At 39.6% G+C, this 21,866-nt stretch overlaps 1 protein-coding gene across 1 annotated transcript in view; it reads left to right on the top strand.

Annotated features, from left to right (window-relative positions):
* The window catches only part of fkbp16 (FKBP prolyl isomerase 16), a 35,527-nt gene that overhangs the window by 1,451 nt on the left and 12,210 nt on the right, over positions 1–21,866 (top strand). Inside the window, exons 2-4 of the mRNA XM_018763898.2 lie at positions 3,927–4,408; positions 5,256–5,425; positions 5,956–6,044. Coding sequence (XP_018619414.1) covers positions 3,967–4,408; positions 5,256–5,425; positions 5,956–6,044 — 701 coding nt within the window. The 5' untranslated portion in view covers positions 3,927–3,966. The remainder of the gene's footprint in view (positions 1–3,926; positions 4,409–5,255; positions 5,426–5,955; positions 6,045–21,866) is intronic.

Here is a 21,866-nt window from a genome sequence, read left to right on the forward strand (position 1 = left end):
TTAATTTCTCTCTTCTAGTCTTTGGTAATAACTGGCTCCGGTATTATTGTGATACACAATCGCTTCTCGGCATTTTGGCTGACGGGGGGTATGGTGGCACAGCGAGAGTAGCGTCTGTCTCACAGCGCCTGGGAGCTGCGAGAGGACATGGGCTCGATACCCTCTTGTCTGTGGAGTTTGCATGTTCTCCCCGTCTGCGTGGGTTTCCTCTGGGTGCTCCGGTTTCTTCCCGCAGTCCGAAGACATGCTGTTCAGGTGTCCCCCATACTGTGTGAGTGACAGAGAGTGTGTTCCACTGATGTATGGATGAGTGACCCAGTCTAAGTAGTGTATCTAGCAGTGTAAGTCACCTTGGTGAATAAGGTGTATGGGGCGATAACACTACATAGAGTTCAGTGGAAGTTGCTTTGCAGAAAAGCATCTGCTAAGTAAATAAATGTAGCAGCAACAAAATTGTTGCTAATAATTTTCTGTCCCCTGAAACCAGATAGATAGTAGATGACTGGGACAAATGTCACCCCAATTCCATTTCTAATTTTACAGAATCACTGTACTGCACAAATAAAAGAGAGATTAACACTGTGTGTATAACTTTTTTTCTGAGATAATCAGTAACAATTAATGTCAGTGTAATGTAATCAGTGTAGTCAATACTAATTATATGTTTAATTAGGCAAGGAATACCTTTGCGTTTGTAATCTCTTGAATGGTGTCTTTAATTCCTCATATATTTTTAGAGTGCCTGAATAAATAAGTATTTATTCTTAGTCTCATTATCCCCACTTACTGCACCATTCTAACGTAATGGGGGTTTTCAGAGACAGTCTTTGCTTTAAGTGAGGAGGAGTAATGAAGACTGACCAATTTTGTGACAAGAGCCACAGAAAGAGGATCATTATTTCAGCAACAAGGCACTGGGGAAAAAAGTACCCACTTGGTGATACTGAAGGTCAAAATGGAAAAATTGCTATGGAACCATCTGGGCAATGGTGATGTTAACCATTAAAAGAGGTATTAGAGGTGTAAAAGCGTTTTTGTCAGACCGATAGTCCTAGCTATTGCCAGAAACTGTTGACCAGTCTCCTTACCCTACAAGGGGGCTGGGAACAGAATGAAACAAAGAAAAAAACCTGGCCGCCAACCGTCGTTTGAATCTGTGAGCGAAGATGATTATGAGTAGAGTCTTGCAGTATGCCTGACACCCAATGTACAGAGCATGTAGTGGGAAGATAATAAAAATACATTTGGAAAAGTTCATTTTCTTTTTGCATCAGATATAATTGAAAGTTCATGCAATGAAAGTACATATTATCTTTGCTGGGACAGAGCAGTTATGTAGCCCAAGGCCTCACTGAGGAGGAATTGTATACTTGTCAACAGCTATGACTTTTGGTCATGTGTTACTATCACATAAAACTTTTTACCCCTTAAAATGTTCCTCAAATATACTTCTTGGACTGCATAAACATCTTGTTTCGAAGGTGGGAGTAGCCTGTAATTAAATATGTTTCCTAATATTAGTTATGAATACGCTACTTGAAATGTTTTTAAAAATGCATTCAAATGGTCATAATAAAAAAAGTGAAACTATTCCACTGTAATAATAGATTAGGTTACTGTTTTTCATGTCTATCTCTCTGCATTACCAGACTGACAGCAAATCCATGTTGCTTTTCTTTGGATTTGAAAATATCCATTCCATTTTTACTCATTGCCTTTTCGGTATATCAAGAAGAGTCTTTCATAGAAAAAGAGAGTGCAATACGGGGGAAACATTGCACTGCTCATGGCTTAGCCTTTTTCTCAAGTATTTATTTTGTTAAGTTAGTCAATAATTTGTGCATAGATAGTTGAATATTTATTAACAAGTAGTTGTTATAACAGGGGGTGCGGTGGTGCAGCGGGTTTGGCTGGGGCCTGCTCTGTGGTGGGTCTGGGGTTCAAGTCCTGCTTCGGGTTCCTTGCAATGGACTGGCATCCCATACTAGGCGTGTCCCTTCCCCCTCCAGCCTTGTGCCCTGTGTTTGCCGGGCTGGCCTCCGGTTCGTGGCGATACTGCTTAGAAAAAGTGATTTCAGACTGTGTGTGTGTGTGTGTGTGTGTGTGTATGGTTATCATAACAACTTCAAGGCAGTTCATACAACTATGTCAATACAGAAAGCCGTGCTTTATCTCTCCAGATGCAAATGAGAATTTTGTGTTCCACTGAATAAATAGATATTTATAGTGTTTTATATTGGTAAAGTTATACACAACTGTGTTAGATTAGATTATAATAAGAAAATGCATTTTCTAAAAAAAACAATATTATAATAAAAATTATTTCAGTTTGAGGGTGGCATGGTGGTGTAGCAAGTTGCTCCCCTTCTTCATAGCACCCGGGCTTTTGGGATGTAGGTTGGAATTTGGCACAGTTTTTATGGAATTTACATGTTCTCTTGTCCGTGGGTTTTCTCCCAAAGTCCAAAGACATGCAGTTCAGGTGAACTGTACACACTACATTGTCCACAATGTGTACTTGTGTGTGTCAGTGTGTGTTTGTGGCTACCCTGTGTCCCATCCAGGGTGTAATCTCCTAGTCTTGCCCCCGGTGATTCTGGGACAGGCTTTGGCTTCTCATGATAAGGGCAATTGGCTAATGTGAGTGAGATATTAACTATATCAAACAAAAATGTGTTTATCTATCCCATTTTGTAAGTTAAAATCTTGAGAAAAATTCAGTTTCAGTTTTTAATGATTCTTTTCAAACTACTACACTAAGACAAGCACGCATTCAGTTTGATCAATTTAGAGACATCAATACGATTGATTAAGCTGTGGGCTGATGTTTGGTTAAGCATAATATAGCTTTACATGACAATTCAGCAACAAGAAGATGCCTACATGTAATATAGTACTGACCTATGCAGACTTTGAGTTTTGTTATTGAATTCTTCATTAACAAATGTAACACCAAAACAACTCTATAAAGAAATATATATTCAGATTCAGTATACAAAAACAAATCAGCCACACAGTACAGTGTACCATGTCTAACAGTCAAAAACAAAACCTCAGGAAAATTCCAACAGCTACAGAAAGATAATACAGAAAGCTACAGAAAAGCAATTGGACACATTTTTCTCTGGGAATAAAATTTTTTCCATTTAAAAACTATGAAAACTAGGTTTAATATGTATATTAAATTTTGTTAATGCTTATTAATGGGGATACAATGTTCACAAAGTGTCATTGGTTTTGAGTGAGAGTGATTACCTGTATCAGCGTTCACCAACCAGTATATGTACTCCAAGTATCCCATACAGTGTGCTGTCGCTGTCAGTGGGTCAGTGGTTCAATTGTGGCCACAGCTGTAGTCAGTGAAAACAAGGCCGGTGAGCCGGACAACACGGAACAGGACAGAAATGAATTCTGGGTAACAGGTCCTGAATGCTCATTGGTTGAGGCAGTTATAGAAATGCATTATCTTGTCACATGACAAGTCATTAAGAAGATTACAGGCATTCTGGCAGATTAGATTTTGCTCTTCTAATCCAAGAGATTATCGTCACACAAACTTGCTCACCGGGACGGCTCTGTGCGGTACAATTTTGTTTTCATCGATAATTTTTTACTTTTCTCGAAGATGTGAGGCTAAGGGCGAGGTGGTTTTTACAGCAGAGGCTCTGTTATATTTTGAGAAACTCATTTCTGACAGCTGTGTTTCCCAGAACTCAGTTCAAGGATTTCCTCCAGTCCTCGTCGGTGATGTATTTCAGTTCAATTCAATTAGAGTCCATGTGCCTATATGTTTTAGAATACTATGCGCTGCCAGACGTGGAAGTTGGACTTATCTAGAATTAGGACTGCTTTCACAATACGACACTAAAGGACTGCTTTCATCACATTATTTTAATAGAGGAACACACTCGTGCTTGTTTTGTCAGAATCATTTGCAGATGGAAATCTTCAGCTACTAGCAGGGAGATGGAGAAAGACCCTCAGCAAGTTGAGCCAGGGAAGAGCTTTGGCAGGCCGAGGTCGGTGCACACTGAAGCCTGTCCAAGCATCGAGGACCTGGGGAGTCTTGAGGAATGTGGACGATCCCTAAATCCCCAGCGAGAAAATACGGAGCGCTACCAGGAGGAGGATGCAGCCAACATCCAGCACAGCAGCTCTGGCAGTGTTGAAGTGGGGAGCTCAAGTGTCTCAGGGACAGATGAGTTGGCTGTATCAGAGGACAGTGAGAGACCCGTGAAGACATCCAGTTCTGGAAAGACAGTGCGCTTTCAAATACCTCAGGACATCGAAGCAATAGCAACCAGCGAGAGCTCTGAGGAGAGCCTATTCCCAGACTATGACCTTGAAGAGTGGACAACATCCAGCTTTGAAGAACTCTTCATGGCAGAGGACTGGGAGGACATTACAGGTACTGTATGTATGTTACTTTGCTGTGTTTCTGCTGTCATAACAGTACCTTGATACTGATCCTGCATCTGAGCAAGAACATATTATTGTGTCGTCTATAGTACAGTGCCTGAAACTGGTTCGTTCTACAATGGTGGCTCATATACCGCGGTTAATAGATTCTTTCAAAAACGTATAGAGCACATGATTTCCATGTTATTCTTTCACATTACCATAAACATACAAGGGAAAAAAAGTTTTTACTGAAATAATAATTTGTTCATCTCATATATTCAATACTCTTGTATCTTAGACAGCTGGTAGTGTAGTGGTTAGAGCGGCTGCCTTTAGATCTAAAAGTTGGAGGTTTGATCCATGCCTGTAGTACCCCTGAGGAAGGTACTTACCCTAAATTGCTCCAGTAAAATTACCCAGCTGTATAAATGGGTGGATAATTGTAAGTCTCTGATAACTGTAACCTTAATATTGTAAGTTGCTCTGGAGAGAAGTGTCAGAAAAATAGCTTTTCAGTTGACTCAGCATCGAGTGATCCTTGAAGTATTTTCTGTATGATGTGATTTAACATTGAACACTTTATGCAGTAATGCAATGATTTAAAGGGGAAAAAAATAATGAAATTATTATTCAGTCGCTCACCAATTTTATTTGAGATTTGAGGAGCATTTTGTTTATTTCCGTTACACTATACCAAGAAAAAATAAACTGGCCTTCTTTCAAAGATGTGTATTCTCCCTTCCAAGGATTATCTGTTTGGGCCTTTCCTGTCCTGCATATCTGTGTGCCTGCGGAGGAACAACAAGTGGATTAATCCCCTCATGTTTCCTCCCTCGTCTTCCTGCTGTCTGCAGATGACCATCTCCTCAGAAAGAAGGTACTAGAGCAAGGACCTGAGCCTTCCTCTCGGCCCACCTGGGGGCAGGAGGTTACCCTTCGGCTGCAAGGAGTCCTGGAGGACAGGACAGTGGTGGAGAAGGACTCTAAGCTGGTGTTTGTGATTGGTGAAGGGGATGTCAACCTGGTGAGAATTTATGCATCTGTTATTCTTGGCATGCACAATGGCAACAGAAAGTAAACTACAGGAAAATATTTCATTTTCATAATGCCTTTCAAACCCAGACATAAGAAAATGTTTATAATCTTTTTACACCACATTTACAGTATACTTTACCTACAAGGTTCACTGACACTCATGTTAACAGAATTCATGTTATCTGAATCATTTACCTGAACCTTGCACCTTTATCATATACCCATGCTATGTTATGAACATGTCAAACTGTTTGTACACAGTGGTGTTTCATAAAATTACATTTTATGAATGACAGTCTTAATCGTCTCCAGTCAAATGTCACGTACCATACATGCATTAGAATCTATATAAAATGACTACACTATGTGAATTAAAAAGCTTTTCGGTGCCTCATGGTCATGCTATGACATACGTTGTCTGAAATTGTTTTTGTAGAATGATCCACTTTAACAGTAACACTTTTGTGTTTTGAATAGCCCAGAGAGTAACATCATTGAGACTGTGATGTTTTGCAATAGGCCCTGGAGCACTGTGCAGCATCGATGTGCCTATGGGAAATCGCATTGCTGCTCGCTGACTCACAATACACTTATGGACACCAGGGAAGGTACTGTAAGTAGTAGTACTGACTGTTGAGTTTGCATACCCAGTATATTAAATTCTCACATGGGATCACAGTTGCTTTTTCCATTCCCATATCCTGTTAATTATACAGAATCATGTTGTGTTGACTGAACAAATACTGCCACTTTTCTTCTAATCACCTTAATTACCAAAAGTAACCTGATATCTTCAGGCTCAGGAAGGTTTTTTTTTTTTTTTTTTTTTTTGCAGCTGTTAGTAGCAGAATGGTCTGCTTTGGAGAGATCTTCAACAAATAAGCCATGCAGACTCGAGGATTAGGGAGGCACTGTTTAGTTTTTTTTTTTTTTTTGTCATCCTGAATTCAGTAGGTGAGGTCTTTTCAGCACCTGTCCAGATGAACTAATGGTAACTAGCAAGCGTGTGTTTTTAGAGTTATCCCCAGTTTCTGGAATATGCGAATTTGGAACTACAGTAAATGTGTGTATGGGAGTATGTGGAAGTGTATGACCTCAGACTGCTGGATGTTTGTGTCTGAGTCTCTAAATGGCTTTTGTGCGGCTCTGTATTTGTCATATATCCACAGACTTGGATGACTGTTTGAAAGGTTCACTGTGAAGCACACATGAGGGTTGATGCAGAGTTTGGACCTGCTATGACCCTCTCCTGTGGATAGAGACAGACAGGCAGTGAACTAATGGCTGTTTTGTTTAGCTGATTAGGGCTATGTGCTGCAGAGTCAAATATAACCCTTCCCAGTGGGTCAGACCCCAGAAGCCTCACGCCAGGTTTAAAAGGGTGGTAACTAAGCTACTTTCATAACTACCACTCCAAAAGAAATCCAGTGTCTCCCTCTGTAATTCAGATGTGTGTACAGACGTGTGTACAGAATAAACAATTGCATCCTTGGTCTTTTAACAAGAAAACGTGACTAAGTCCCTTGGAATAAGCTGTATCCGTTTTTTTTTTTTTTTTTTTCCAAAGCATCCATCAGCTCGTATTTTACTAGATAACTTTTAGGAACACGGCCTTGAATTATGGAACAAGAGGCTAAAATACAATAGCCAGTAATATCACTCTTGGCAGAGATGTGACCTTAGATGAGGCAAGCTTTTTTGTTCATGAAAATCCGTTTAGATTAGAAGATAGCTGATTTCAGTAAGACATCAGGCAAAAACAAAAAAAAAAAAAAAAAAAACATTTGAACAGCCACAGAGGTGTATTGCGGCATTCTGTGGCCTGGAAAATGACAGAACGAATCTTGTTTTTTCTCTCCCCAGTAGGTTGCAGATGTTCTAATTGAGCTCTGCTGGTGATGTGTCACAGGCAGGGGTGTCTCTGCTGTGAGCACTTCACGTTGTTCGTCGAAGCAGTCGGCAGTCTGCCTGCTTCATTACGCTGCATGGACACAGGCCACAGGTGGTGGCTTCTCTCTAACCCATTCTTTAATAGAATTGTGCAGCTTCTGCAACAACTACTTGTTTTAGGATACTATCAATGAAACAAAAATCTCTTTTGGAGACTACCAGCACGGGCAGACATTCCAGGTCGATTCGGTATAGTGTACTGGCACTGTGGTCCTTTTTCTCGTGCAAATGGGGCATGAAGCTTCACATAAATAGTCTCTCTAGCTGTTCCCAGAAAGTACCCAAGACATTTACTGTCAATTTCATAGAAGTTATAAATCTACATTTACACACCAACATATACAAACACTTTTATGTGCGCTCTAGAACTATCACATCTGAAATACTGCTAAGAAAGAGGTTTAATTCAGACAGATGTCATGAAAAAGTGCAAGATCTCTTGCCACAAAACGAATGGTATTCCTCAAAAAATCAAGTTAACACTCTCAAGTTAAGATTCAAGTTAAGACCCTCCCTGAGAGAAATTGCAATATTATTTTCAATCAAAATGAAGATCGATTTAGTTTTTGTAAGACAGCAGTTCCAGAAACAAAACTGAAATGTTTCTTTTCGTTCTGCTGAGTTAGGATGTACTATTGAAACGCAGCTATTTTCCATTTTTGTTTCTATTAATGACATGAGAATGTTTTGCAGTAAGAGTTTGTTATTCATCAAGACAACACAGTACAAGGTTAAGCAGAATACTGTAAAAATACTTAAAATGTAACTATTTAAAATGCTGTGTTTGTTTTATTTCCTAGTATCCGCTATCTTAATCTTCGCATATTTTCCAGGTCTACTGAAAAGAGTTACACACGTAAATGGTGTTTTTTTTGCTTGCCGTGACCTCATAAAGGAATTTCCAGGCTGCTTATTACATATCCTCAAAAATAGAATTCCCTTTGGATGTATCATTGCAGATTATTTGCATGTATAATGCTGGGATATTGAAATTAACCATTCATTACCTTCCCAGTGCAACTCATTGCTGTAAAGATGTGCCTAGGAAATTATTGCAATGTTTGCCAAGGGAAGAGAATAAACATGCCTTATCAGTGACATGAAGGAAAGTTCCACCCACGCAAACTGTTGTTTGGGTTCAGTGGTAACCAGCACAAGGTGATAAGAGCAGCAGGCAAGTCCTGACTGAACAATGTGGTTTTTAAGTGACTGTTTCAGTATTTAAGCGCAGCTGGTTGTAACTGAGTGAGGAGTATAGTGTTGGTGGTTATTGTCTGGATTTACACTGTTTACCAGTATTTCTGGAGGTTTAAAGAACTCCATAGGTAATTTCTGTCTCAATAGAATTGGCTGATAAAGAAACACAATAAAATAATGGCAGTAAATATGATCAGGGATGTGTGCAGAGATAGATTCTCTAGTTTTCCACAAACAACAAGCAACCTTAGCATGAATTTTAAGGGGAAACTGTGATGAAATTGGTTGATTCAGTCAAAACCTATATTTCTGTGGTGGATAAAATCAGCATATCTTGTCCTGCCGGAATAGTCCGACTGGGGATGACTTCTACCGTTCAGCTGCGGTTGGATTCATGTTAGCACTTGCATGTCTACGTTGTCAGTAACAGCTACACAGCCTTGTAGTCAGACCAAATGTTGTGCAAGGACAAGGCCAGGCTGTAAGCTCCCCTTTTACCCGTGAGAATCCATGGAATGAGCACTGATAATGCATCATAGCTGACACATGTAAAATTAGAGTCTTGTATGCAGAAGTAAAACACGACATTCTGATCTCTAGACTACAGGTGCTTTTTCAACCATGCCATTTTCATGTTTTTTTTTCCTGTTAGAGAGAAAATGAATCATAAACTTTGATAAATTTCTTTTTGTTGTTATGTTATTGTTTCTTAACCAAAGCCTTTGTTTTCGGCAATGACAGGATTTGACTCAGTTTGCCGTGATGTAAATGATTGATTCAGATAAGCCAATGGGGACATAATGTTTTGCACCCAGGGGGTCCAAGGTGGAAATTACATAATAACGTTAGATAGAGTATAGTATTGTACTAAAGATAACACAAAATCAAACTGTTATACATAGACAAAAAAATAATTACGATTATATTTAACAAAACGGGAATTCGGTCAAATTATTACAAAATTAAATTAATAGGAGGATATGGGGGGGATGAACATTGTGGGGAATATGTGCCCCCAGTTGTAATGCCTATGAAAACAGAACACTAACAAAGTCATTTTAAATTATGTATATACATTATCAGAGAAGAGCTGAGGCTAAATAGCCACATCTTGTCATGAGAAGAGGTCATGAGGCTGGGACTACATCTGATTCTGAATAGAAGCTACGTCCATAGAGCTTGGAGAGTGAATGAGCAGTCTTTTTTATCTTGTCTCATGACACAAAACACAGAGAACTGGCAGCCAGAAGCTGATGAGAGATGATATAAGAGTGTGGAGGTAGTAAGGGACAGACCATGTAAGAATCAGCAAGTCAGAATTAAAGTCTTGCACTGACTCTTAGCAACAACTGGAAGCCTTTTGAGTGTTCGAAGAGAGAAATTGTGTGTAGCAAGAAATAATATACAGTGAGCGGCAGCATTCTGTATGAACTGGAGAGGATGGATAGCAGATGGCAGAGTGGCCTTGCCAATAAGCAGTTACGCTAGTCTAACCTGTAGGGAACAAGTGTAAATAAATAGTTGAGTAAGATAGTAAGGAAGGGGTGAATTTTGCAGATGCTGTTATGTAGCAACTTCCCCTTCAAGTGAACTATTCAGGAACCTTTTTTCAGAGCTTGACAGTATTATGACAATTTAACTTCATTCAGAGCAAGAGTGCTAATAAAAAGAATACAATTTGTATGAAGAATTAGTCATAGCACTGCTGTACTTCCACATTTTTTGATTATGTCATAGCGAAAGCTGAAACTCACCAATACACATTACAGGAGCTAGAGGATGCTTCATATATCCTACAGAAACACCAACATAGCTGTTTCTCTTTTTTGTTTCTCTGTAGTACCATCTGAATCTCAGCTTGAGAAATGCTAAGTTCAGGAATCACTAACCACAATGACATTTACCACTGGGGTTGTTACATCAGTATAAACAAGAAAGCTTAGTTTAAAATGTTTAGTTCAAATCTAAATACATGGTGCACTAAAATCTGGACATTCAGGGATACTCTTTAGTTCTTGGTTGTTTATTATAGTGGTGCAGTTTATTGGACAGCTTTGTCAAATAGATGTTGAGATTTCTTCATGGTCACTTTGGCTTATGCCTTCTCAGAACCAGGTTGGCAGGATCTCAGGAAGTTTATTCTTAAATATGGTTTCCTGCTTGGTATGACCACACTTGTGACAGTGTGGACTGTCATTTTTACCCTTCTGGTTCCTCTGTACTTCTAGTGTTAAGCTTTTTTTTTCCTTGTTCTGGAAAGTGTGTGCCTTATCAGAATTATTGTCATGGCTGTTATGCAGGTGCTGCATACAAAATGTAGCTGAGTAAACAACTGTGTGTAATGGTATAGAAAATCCAGATTATAATAGAACCTAACTAATTAAAGCACATGCCAGAAACTGTCTTATATTTGGTCATGAATGTTTACTTTGTATGGGGGTGTGGTGGCACAGTGGGCTTGGCTGGGTCCTGCTCTCTGGTGGGTCTGGGGTTCTAGTCCTGCTTGGGGTGCCTTGCAATGGACTGGTGTCCCGTCCTGGGTGTGCCCCCCCCCCCCTCGGCCTTACACCCTGCGTTGCCTGGTTAGGCTCCGGTTTGCCGTGCTCAGGATGAGAGATTTCAGAGTGTGTGTGTGTGTGTGTGTGTGTGTTTATTTTAAGTAACAGTTGTCACTATGATCAGTTTGGTATAACCTATTTCTTGCCCAAGTTTATTCAACAGTTAATACCACAGCCTTTGTTTCCATTTCTTTGTTAATACAGATGCTGGATCTCATAAATCTAACATACAAGCCCACAGCTCACTGCTTTTATAATGGGCTAGTCAGGAGGTAGTAGTTCAGCGTCTTACAAGAGTCTTTCAAAATAGAGAATCTGCTTTGGTTTTATAATTAAATGCTATTTTCATTCTCATCTCCACCGAGAGTGACAAGATGATGAGGTTTCTGGTATGACTTGGACTGTAAAAGAAGAAGACCCCTGGGGCTAAACCCTGATTCCAATCTGCCCTCTCACTGCCTCTGAGACCAGTCTTTTGTGTGTGTTACACCCCTGCACAGCACACACAATAATCCACCTTCTACAACTGGCTGGAACCAGTGGCTGCACTGAAACTTGTGAATTCCTGCTATCCAGTCAGTGTTCTGGCCCCTGTGGTGGGCTTTTCTGGGGATTAAAGCCCAATCTGAAACCCCAGGGTCCTTGTTCTGGGGCAAATGTGGAATGGAATAAAACAATAATAAACAGAAGTGCATACACTCTAATTTTGTTTTAAATAAATATGGGAGAAGCCAATATGCATTTTGATTTTACTAGTTTGACTTGTGTTTCCTATTGAGTTTGAAGATCAAGGAAACAATGCAGGAATTTAGGATGTGGTAACTAAGTTCCTGGGCTCATGTTCTGTAGTGGAAATCTGGCTAATAACTCAAAGAAATCAACACGATTGCAAATAAATAAATAAAAATAATAATAAACAGAATAATCACAGCGCACATGACTGAGTATTACATTACATTTATTTTAAAATGTGTTTTTTCTCTAGTTATGCTGAGCAGACTGGACATGCGGAAATAATTCTGTTTATAGCAATTTGCATCCTTTCTGATTTTTGTTTACAAACAGCTTAACTCAAATTTATCCATTTGTCTCACCTAATACCATTATAAAGGCGGGGACAGTATACTGAAATTCCTATGCCATGTCAAAGCTTTATAAATCTTTTTCGAAGACTAATGACATTTCCAACATTGAAGAGCAGAAACATTTTGTTTATGAAAGGCAATCAGTGCATAAGCACATTAAGTCAGGTAATTGTTTATAGGACCCTCCCTGCAAACTGTTGCACATATACATTCAAAATATAAACCTGTGGTTTAAGTAATAGAAAAAATCATGGTCAGATGTGCAATATTTATCCATTGACCATATGTCTGCCTCTGCTTTTATCCACATATGTACAACCGCCCATAAAATCCTCTCAGCCCACTGTGGTAGAAGAGACCATGGTGACTTGTCATTTTACAACAGTGATAATAGCAACAGATGGGTGAGCGCTGTTAGCAGCTGCTGCAAGCCCCATGGACATTTACTCAAAGCAGCTAAGATTCATCCGGGTAAGCCTTTCGCTCTCTATGCTTGCTGACTGGGGATTCTACCAGCAAGTGCCCACTGAGGAGGGCTGTTGTGGACTCATGGTCTCTGTCTATATGGGGCTGAACTCCAGCTTGTGGCAGGTCTGTCCCCGCCAGACACGACTCTCTCACTCTTATGTTGACTCACTGTCTGAGACGGTGGCATCACCTGAATACTGCCCACAATCTGACTACATTTCCAATGAAACCCCCACTTAGTCATTATGCATTATGTGAGGCCCACTTAAGTTCAAATTTGGAAGCCTGAGGTGTAGATGTTTGTGACGACAAATATCTAGCGTGAGCCGGTTGCACAAGCAATAATTTGTTAAATTATTCAGTCACTGCTTTTGAATGTTTTTACTTTTGTAGGTATAAGACTAAGCAAAGTTTACATTTTAAGATGTTGTGTAACTTTAAAAATCAAAGTTACCCAGCTGAAAAAATGGGTAAATAACTGTAGGTTGCTTGTGAGTCACTTTGGAGAAAGGCATCAGCCAAATGAATAAATGTCAATGCAAATGACATGCAACAGTGCTGGAAGAGATAATGGATTTTACTTTGAGGTTCTTTTGAGCTGAATCAGATTTAGAAAGGCATTTATTACCTCAATTACGTATCAGAGTATTTGTTCGGGTCATAATATTTTCCATCAAAAGTAGCTTTGATTTAACACGTCAAGTTCACATTCCTGGTTTATGTACATGCCTGAGTCCCTACCTGAAATGATCTCAGTAGTAGAATAGGAATAGTCACATTAATGTAGCGGCTATAATTATCACCCAGATGTGCGGGACTCTGCTATGGCAACCTCTGAGACATCTTCTTAATGAGTGGAGCAGGCAAGGGAACAGAGCCCATGGGGAGAAGGCAGGGAGGGTCCCAGAAAAACACTAGAGATAAAGGAGTGTAGTGAGGTTGAAAGCATCTCTTAAACCAAAGCTCATTATTGTTGAGTTCAGTCTAACAAGTGTTCAGTGGGCAATTTTTCCCACTTTTCTGTTTGTAGAAGATACTTTGAAGACTGGCGAAAGATTTAAGTATTCCTTTGATTTGGTCTTGTTTGTCTTCTCTCTGCAATTTCAACTTGTCATATTTAAATCTGTTTTTCACTGGTTTACCCATTATACAACCAGTGCTGTAAGGACATCATCAGAATGAAGCATGTCCTTTAAGTTCTCCTTATCTTGAGTAGAACACCATGAGCAAAAGGCTTGCAATGGTCCAAATCATACATCCTCCAAAAATTAATTAAACCAACAGACTTCTTATGAATTTACATTTATTCATTTAGCAGGCATTTTTCTCCTAAGTGGTGTACATCTCAAAGAACAATACAAAAAGTGCATTACATTAACAGAAGAAGAGATTTAGATGCAGACCTATGATTTTTGAGTAAGTCTTTTTTTTAAACAGTCATCAAAAGTAATGAATTACTTAACTCTTGTAAATAATTTCCCTTATGAATTTAGAACGCTAAATATTCCTGCATTTTAGACAAAGCTTAGAGACTGAGGATTACCAGAAATGATTCAATGTACTTCATCCTTTCTTATTTAAGTAATAAAAGTTTAATGATTCTCTTTCGAGGGGGGCGTGGTGGCGCAGTGGGTTGGACCGGGCCCTGCTCTCCTGTGGGTCTGGGGTTCAAGTCCCGCTTGGGGTTCCTTGCGATGGACTGACATCCTGTCCTGGGTGTGTCCCCTCCAGCCTTACGCCCTGAGTTGCTGGGATAAGCTTTGGTTCCCTGCGACCCCGTATGGGACAAGCGGCTCAGAAAGTGTGTGTGTGTGATTCTCTTTTGAGAATTTCTGTCATCTGTACAATGTGCTGAATTAAACAGGAAAATGCAAGCAATTAAAGTATAAGATGTTGTTTCCTTAGGCACACAGGTCATGCCCAGCATATGCACATCGCCCACACTTTGCCTTAGATGTAGCTTTCTTGTATTTATTTCTCACTCAGCAGACTTACGGCAGCACATACTGACATTCACACTCTACTGCTTATGCTTCTCTGTAAGCACTGCTATAAACAGTCCTGGGTTTCTAATTATTGTGCCAGTCGTTTGGTTCAAATTGCAAACATGGAGGTGAAACACATTGTCAGTGATCCAAGAATAGCTGCTGGTAGACTGCCTTGCTGGGAGGATATGAACATGGACTGCTGCAGCTCCCTCTTGTCTGATGTTCCAGCCTCTGCTATCAAACCTCAGTAGCTGATCAAGAGAGGGCCAGCATTCCCATGTGTCTTATCTCCTCATCTCTCCCCGCTGGCTTCCTGTAGCTGCCCATATTAAGTTCGGACTTTGGTTACCCTGTTCATGGCCTGTATGATGATAAATGAATCAGCACCCTGATACCTACAAGATTTGGTCACTCCCTGTATCCCAGCAAGAGCATTATCCTCCTCTACCTCTAGCTGCTGAAGGTCCTACTAATGACAAGGCCAAAACTGAACATCTGATGGTTACTGGTTTTGGCTCCAATGTACCGGTCTGTACTCCCTGTCCCCCTCAGAACTGCTGAATCCTTCTCAGGATTCATGAAGGGTCTCAAAATACATCTCCTGTGAATTCAGTTCTCATCATATCTCCTAACAGCAGTCTCCTATGTCTCTTACCAACTCCGATCATAAATTTGCATCACACATTTGTCAAATTCACCACTGTATTGTTTGCCAGACTCTATCTGTAGCTAGCAAAAATGGTCGTACCGGAGAAACTAACTGTGAATGAACAGTCAAGTGTCTCTATCTGTCTATATTGGAGCAGTAACTAGCATACTTGTTATAGCTGCTGCATTCAGATCCAAAGGTTGCCGGATTGAATACTACCTACCGCAGTAGTGCCCTTGAATGAGGTACTTACTCTAAATTGCTTCAGTAAAAAAACATGTATATTACCCAGCTGTAAAAAATGGATAAATCAGTGTTATAGCCTAACATTGCAAGTTAGTCTGGAGAGAAGTGTCAACTAAATTAGTAAGTATAAAGCTCTTTGTTGTAAAATGCACTTTTGTTTATTGTGCCTTTTATGTTGCTTTGGAGAAAAGCTTGTTAAATGAGTAAATGTACATAGATATAGATGAACCCATAATCTCTATTGAAAGGAGTATATATAATACAGTATATAACCCAGCTGAGCACAGCAGAGGGCCAGTGCACACAGCAGAGTGGGTTTTCACTCTCTGCAACTGTCCCTACTGAGGACTTCACCTCCTCCTGGAGAGGAAGAGGGAGGATCTGCTGTTCACCATTTCTTTGGTCAGAAGTGACTGTCCTGGTGATCCCTCACAGATCTCCTGTCATAAACATATCGTGTCGTATTGTTTCCTATAACATATATATGAGGGAAGCTCCTTCAGAGGACCCCCCCCCCCCCCATTATGTAGCAGTGATTGGCACAGCAAAAAAGGACAGGAGGTAAATTTTAAATGGGAAAGACTGCTGTGCTTTAGCTAGTAGCAGGGCTCTCAAAACTAACGAATAAATAAAATTCAACAGTGAATAAAATTTATTAAATGAATAAATGTATACTATAGTGACAGGCCTACAGATAACTGTCATTGCCCCTAATAACTCAAACTACCAAAGCAAAAGGCTCTTACTTTGCACAATAGCCAAACTGCAGACTAGAGTATGACACCTGCTTTGTATTAACATTAAAAAGAATACTAGGCCATGTGGTAATAATTACTATGAGAAGATTGTTTTCTCCCCTAGTTGTGGGAAAATGGCAAGATATTAACTTACAGGCTCTTTTAAGTGTCCTATTCGTTTGCTGCTTTTATCATTTATTTTTTCATAAATCCAGGTCTCACAGAACAACACACATGTTCGCACATAGGCTTTTACAGTTCATTTTCCCTTCTGCACTGTGCTGACTAGCTTCAGGAATGATCCTGCTGTCTTTACGGTGCAGAGAATTGCACTGCACTGTGCCAAGAACAACCTACTTTCTCAAATTGTGCAAGCAGACTTTAACCAGGTCGGAGGAGACGCGGTCATGATGACATGATTATGTACTTTTTTCACGTATACAACTTATTTTTGAACAGAGGACTGCAGTGATTTCCAGCTATAAGCAGATGAAAACAGAACGCAAATACAACCGTGGACACACAGAGAAGTTTGGGATTAGTTAAATATGAATGCCAACGGCACAGTGCTGGAACAGGGTCTTTTCTTAAGTCTTTTACTTTAGCTTTACTTTAAAGAACCCATGTTTTATTTTTGTCGAAACTGAATACAGTACACGAAAAGAAACAGTGCCTGAAGGGGAAAACAAAAACTGAATACAAAAAATGAAAGATTATAACAATGAAAAAACATAGTTATGCATGTATACTATATTGTGACCTCATTGATTTAGTTTTACGTAACCAGTCAGTGATAATATGCTTTAAGCAAACAATATTTCTAAGGCCCTGTGCTCTGACTGGAGAGAAGAGGATTAAAGAAAGAAACAATATTTCTTCAAATACATGAGGAACAATTAAAAAAGTATCCATATTAATTTGCATTTGGGCAAAATTTTAATATCAGTATCAATACTTCTTGACTTATTGTCATATTTCCGTGCCATTATTTACATTTCACTACTGCTTCATCAGAATATCTTGTTTCTTTGTTCTGCCTTATATCTTTGTTCTACCTTTCTCCTAAGAAGTACCCATGTATGTTGATTTTTAAAATAATGGCTAAATTAAAGTTTATATTACAGTATGTATTTTGATAATATTTCCCAAAATAAACAAATGTAATAAGTAGCATTTTGTACAACAAATCTAATAAAGGTGTAGCAAATATTCTAAATAAAGTTAAGTTAATGTTTAACTACCTTTTTAAAAAAACCCTGATTACCCCACCTCTTCTTATCTTTTAATGGAAATGTAAATTATGCCATGTTGGCAAGTGGGGCTGAAATCAGCCTGGTACGTGCTACAAGGATAACAGAAGTGAGGCACAGCTCAGTGGTGTATTTAACTAGTGGTGTCCCAGTTTGTGGCAAGGTCTTGTCATGTTCAATTAGTATCGTCTTAGTTTTATTGTTCCTCTAAGAGGAGACACCTTGACCTTAGCCAGGAGGACATAAAGGTGGGGGTGCCAAAGGTGTTGTGTGTTTGTCTAAATAAGAAGAAGGGGGATGGACAAGGTGAACTTTACAAAACTGTGTTACACGCAACCAACTAGAAGGTACTTCCAGAGGTCTTCGTCCATGATCTTTCATTTACTCCTCCATGGGATGATCCTGAGAATGTTAGCAGTCAAAGACAGCTGCCTGATCACTCTCACCACCTAGCCTGTATGACCACTAGCATTGTATGGTGTGAACTGAAAATCAGTGGCATAGACATGTATATTGTCCTGGTGAGGCTTTCATTACTTTAAATGCAGGTTTTGTTTCATTTCATTCCATGCATGCCATAACAAGCCACGGACTTGAGTATTAATTGTAGGATGCGCAGAATCATTTCATGTTGTCATCGCTCACTGTCAGGCACAGGAATAATACATCTTTGATTCCACCCTCCGTCTTACTCACTGTTAGGAAGATGGGCAGTGTGAGATAATGAGGTGCACAAAGGAGAAATTTACATGGCATTTGTTATTATTTGTCAAAGGATGCCATGTAATACTATCAGATCTTTGTAGCATTCTGCTGAAATACAAAAGTATGCCTTTGTTTCTCCATATTCCAGTGGATGGTGTAATATGGCTTCACAATAATTATTGTTCCTTGCAAGGAGAGACCCAGCACATGCCACAGCTTGTAAAATCCACCGTGGCTGCTCACGTAACCCCAGGCAGTCGTGCAATTAATTTAAATGGCTACGGACGCCTGCTCTGGCTTAAGGGAGAACTTTTGAAGAGTTCCCCCTGAAGGTACCATGAAGATTGCAGTCTTGGTTCCTGTTTCTTTCTTGCAGAATCTTATGGATAGTTGGGGAAAATGCAAACTAAAAAGACTATAACTTTGTAAGGAGTGCAAAAGCTGTTTAGGGTGTCACTGACAGGAAACATCACACAGGCACGTGGACCTTTGCCTGTAATAGCAATCCATTTTGCAATACATAAAGTGCTGAAGACAAACAACAGTGACCTTACTTGCTGAGCTGGCAATAATTTGTAGCTGCTGGACTGAAGTAAAGGTCTTCACTGTTTTGTTGCTGTTGTATTAACATGGTTCTAGGTAATCAAAACATGACATCTATAAAAAAGATAAAACCTTTAAATACTTGACACATGTCTGCAACATCAGTCCTTCTAAACAGATTTTATCCATTACCTCTTCATATCAAAATTCATCCACTATTTTTATATGCACAGTTGGCAGGAATCCCCATGGCAACCACTCAGAGACATGCCCTGGACATTTTCCTCTTCTAATTCTGTTCCTCAAAAAATATCATTGACAGTATAGTGCCAAACAGATTTTGTATTTCTTGTGATCACCATTCTGGTGGGAAAACAGCAGTTGAAAGGCAGAAAACACTTTCATGCAACTGGAGGACATCTAATAAGGACATTTTTATGCAGGGAGTCAGAGTAATCCAACAATTAGACCACAGAACCAAGTTGCAGTGGGACAATATTGAGAAATTATATTTTCCCCATAGCACAGGAAGAATAAAAAATGAAAATGAAAATTATGAGAAAATCAAAAAGTGCCTGCCAGTTTATTCAGAAATATACAGGTGTTTGCAAAACTCAACGTTCTATTGCGTGTAGAAAAACGACCTTAGTTAGTGAGACTTGCTTGGTTTCATGTGACCTGACACTTTTGTACAAATAATTTGCTTCCCAGAGACAAAATAGTATTGACAGCCTTGATGCGTGTCCTTTCTCACTACACAAATCTGTCAAATTCTTTGATTTTCACTCGGAGGTACAATCCAAGGCTGCATGAAGCAGAGGTAGTGCTTCAATAAATAAACCCAACAGTCTCCTACGTGGGATAAGGTGGTGCAGATCACTTAATAATATACGCTTAATCATATAGTAAGTCATATACTGAACCAAGGATATCTTTATACAAATAAAGGGGCACGTGGCTGTCATGGTGTAGTTGCTGTGAACACACCCATTGACCAGCCATTTTCGAGGCAGGGTTTCAAGGAAATGGTAATTCGACAAGCCAACAGTGAGGATCTTCCACTTGTGCTCAAGACATGTTAAAACTCAAGTTCCCTAGTGTGCCTTTGTAACATTTGGCTGCAAGTCCTCTTCTTACCTGCTGGTCCGGATCCCTAGCCCCTCTGTGAGCATTCCTCCAGGCTGATGGAGCTTTCCTCAGGTGTTTTGGCTCCAGCTGTAATCACCTACATGCTCTCCAACTCACACAGGGGTACGGGGGGCGGGGGGGGGGGGTGGTTGTTATTGTGCAGAGCTCCTATTGTAGGGCTTCGCAGTTAAGCTCTTCCAGTAATCACAGTAATTCACCAGAGCAAACAAAGTTTCCTTCACTTAAAAGGGCCTATTCACACACTCCTGAAGTAACAACTGTGCCGATCAAGAGAGGCTAGCTTTTAGGTAAAAAGCCATTGACTTATTCATTTAGCTAACACTTTTCTCCAAAACAACTTATAATGTTAAGGTTACAATTATTTATACAGCTGGGTAATTTTACTGGAGCAACTATCTTGCTCAAGTGTACTACAGCCAGAGGTGAGGCTCAAACCTGTAACCTTTGAGTCTAAAGGCAGTTGTTCTAACCACTATGTTACAGGATGTCCCTGGTTATTATTAACTGACCTATAAAAATTCAATGACCTTGTACTTTACATTGGTTATCAATCACAAAAATTTGTGTGTGAATGTGAGAGGAAAAAAAAGAGAGAGGAAAAGAGGGGATCTAAGAACTGGATGCATTTTAATGAATCAGTTACCATGATACTTTGTTCAAATACTTGTGCCAAAATAGCCAACAAAAAAATTTATTTTGGCAATAGGTATAATTCTTATGATCTGTTTATTTCCTTTTTTAAGTAATAGAGGGTGCATTCAAACTGTTTCTAAAAAGTCTACAATACTTAAGCACCTTATATAAAAGTGGCCGTAATGTAATCTCAATCCTTGCACTAAGAGCATGCATTTTACATTCTGGTTCTCTAAGATGATCTGTGTAAGTACTGAAATGAAAAAGACAAGCGTAACCGAGAGTAAAATTAAATATTGATATGGCCTGTGACTCAGAGCTGAACATGACATGATTTACGTTGAAAAACAATGTCCTCTTCAATCCAGAATTCTTATAAGTCTTGTAAGTCTTCTCCTAGAACAGTCTAATGTAGAAATTTTCAAAATCAAAAGAACTGGGTAGATACTAAAGCATAGTCGTTTACCGTATGAATCCGAAAACAACATCTTATAGCAGTGAACAAGAGCTCATGACCAATTCTTTAATTGTTTAAGCTCTAGACAGTGTTTTACCCTTGAGAAAGGTATTTTGACTCAACTGTTCCAGTAAGCGCAGCCAGCAGTATATATGTATATGTATATATATTTCTAAGTCAGTTGTGTAACTTACCTAGTAAGTATCGAAATCATGATTCTTAAGCAAACTTTATTTCCTCTGAAGTCTTGCAATCAGACACCCAGCTGGAGCTCAGATGGTCACATGGTTTGGAATCCATTAAAACCACCACCCTCAGTGTTTATAGTAAGACTTACTTATCTGTTGTCTTTATGCTTTCTGTTTGTGCTTACTGAAGCATACATACCAGACTAACACTATGAATTTTATATGAAACCACAATGAATATTATATGAGAAGACTCATGGGTTTTGCAGGTTGTTTAATGTCAGGTGTTTGTGTGGGTGCAGCCCAACCTTTCCTCTTTATTATGAGAGCATTAGCAAAGGCTACCTGTGTCGATTATGACATGATTCATCCTTTCAACTGAGGGGGGAAAAATGGATCAGGTCTCCGGGAAAAGAGACACGTGGCAACTCAAGTGCTGAACTAGTGGAAGACAATTTTTCAATGACTCACCACTCGGGCTAATCGAGGACACTCTCTGTGTGGTGCCCAGTGGCGCAGGTCCAGGATCTTTCAAGAGAGGATTGGGAGTGATCCAAGGGAGACGAATGGTTGCATGACTTGTGTGGCCAAGGGCTCGCACACATCTCAGTGGTTAGATATCCAGGT

The sequence above is a fragment of the Scleropages formosus genome, chromosome 11, assembly GCF_900964775.1.
Source record: "Scleropages formosus chromosome 11, fSclFor1.1, whole genome shotgun sequence".
Lineage (NCBI taxonomy): Eukaryota > Metazoa > Chordata > Actinopteri > Osteoglossiformes > Osteoglossidae > Scleropages > Scleropages formosus.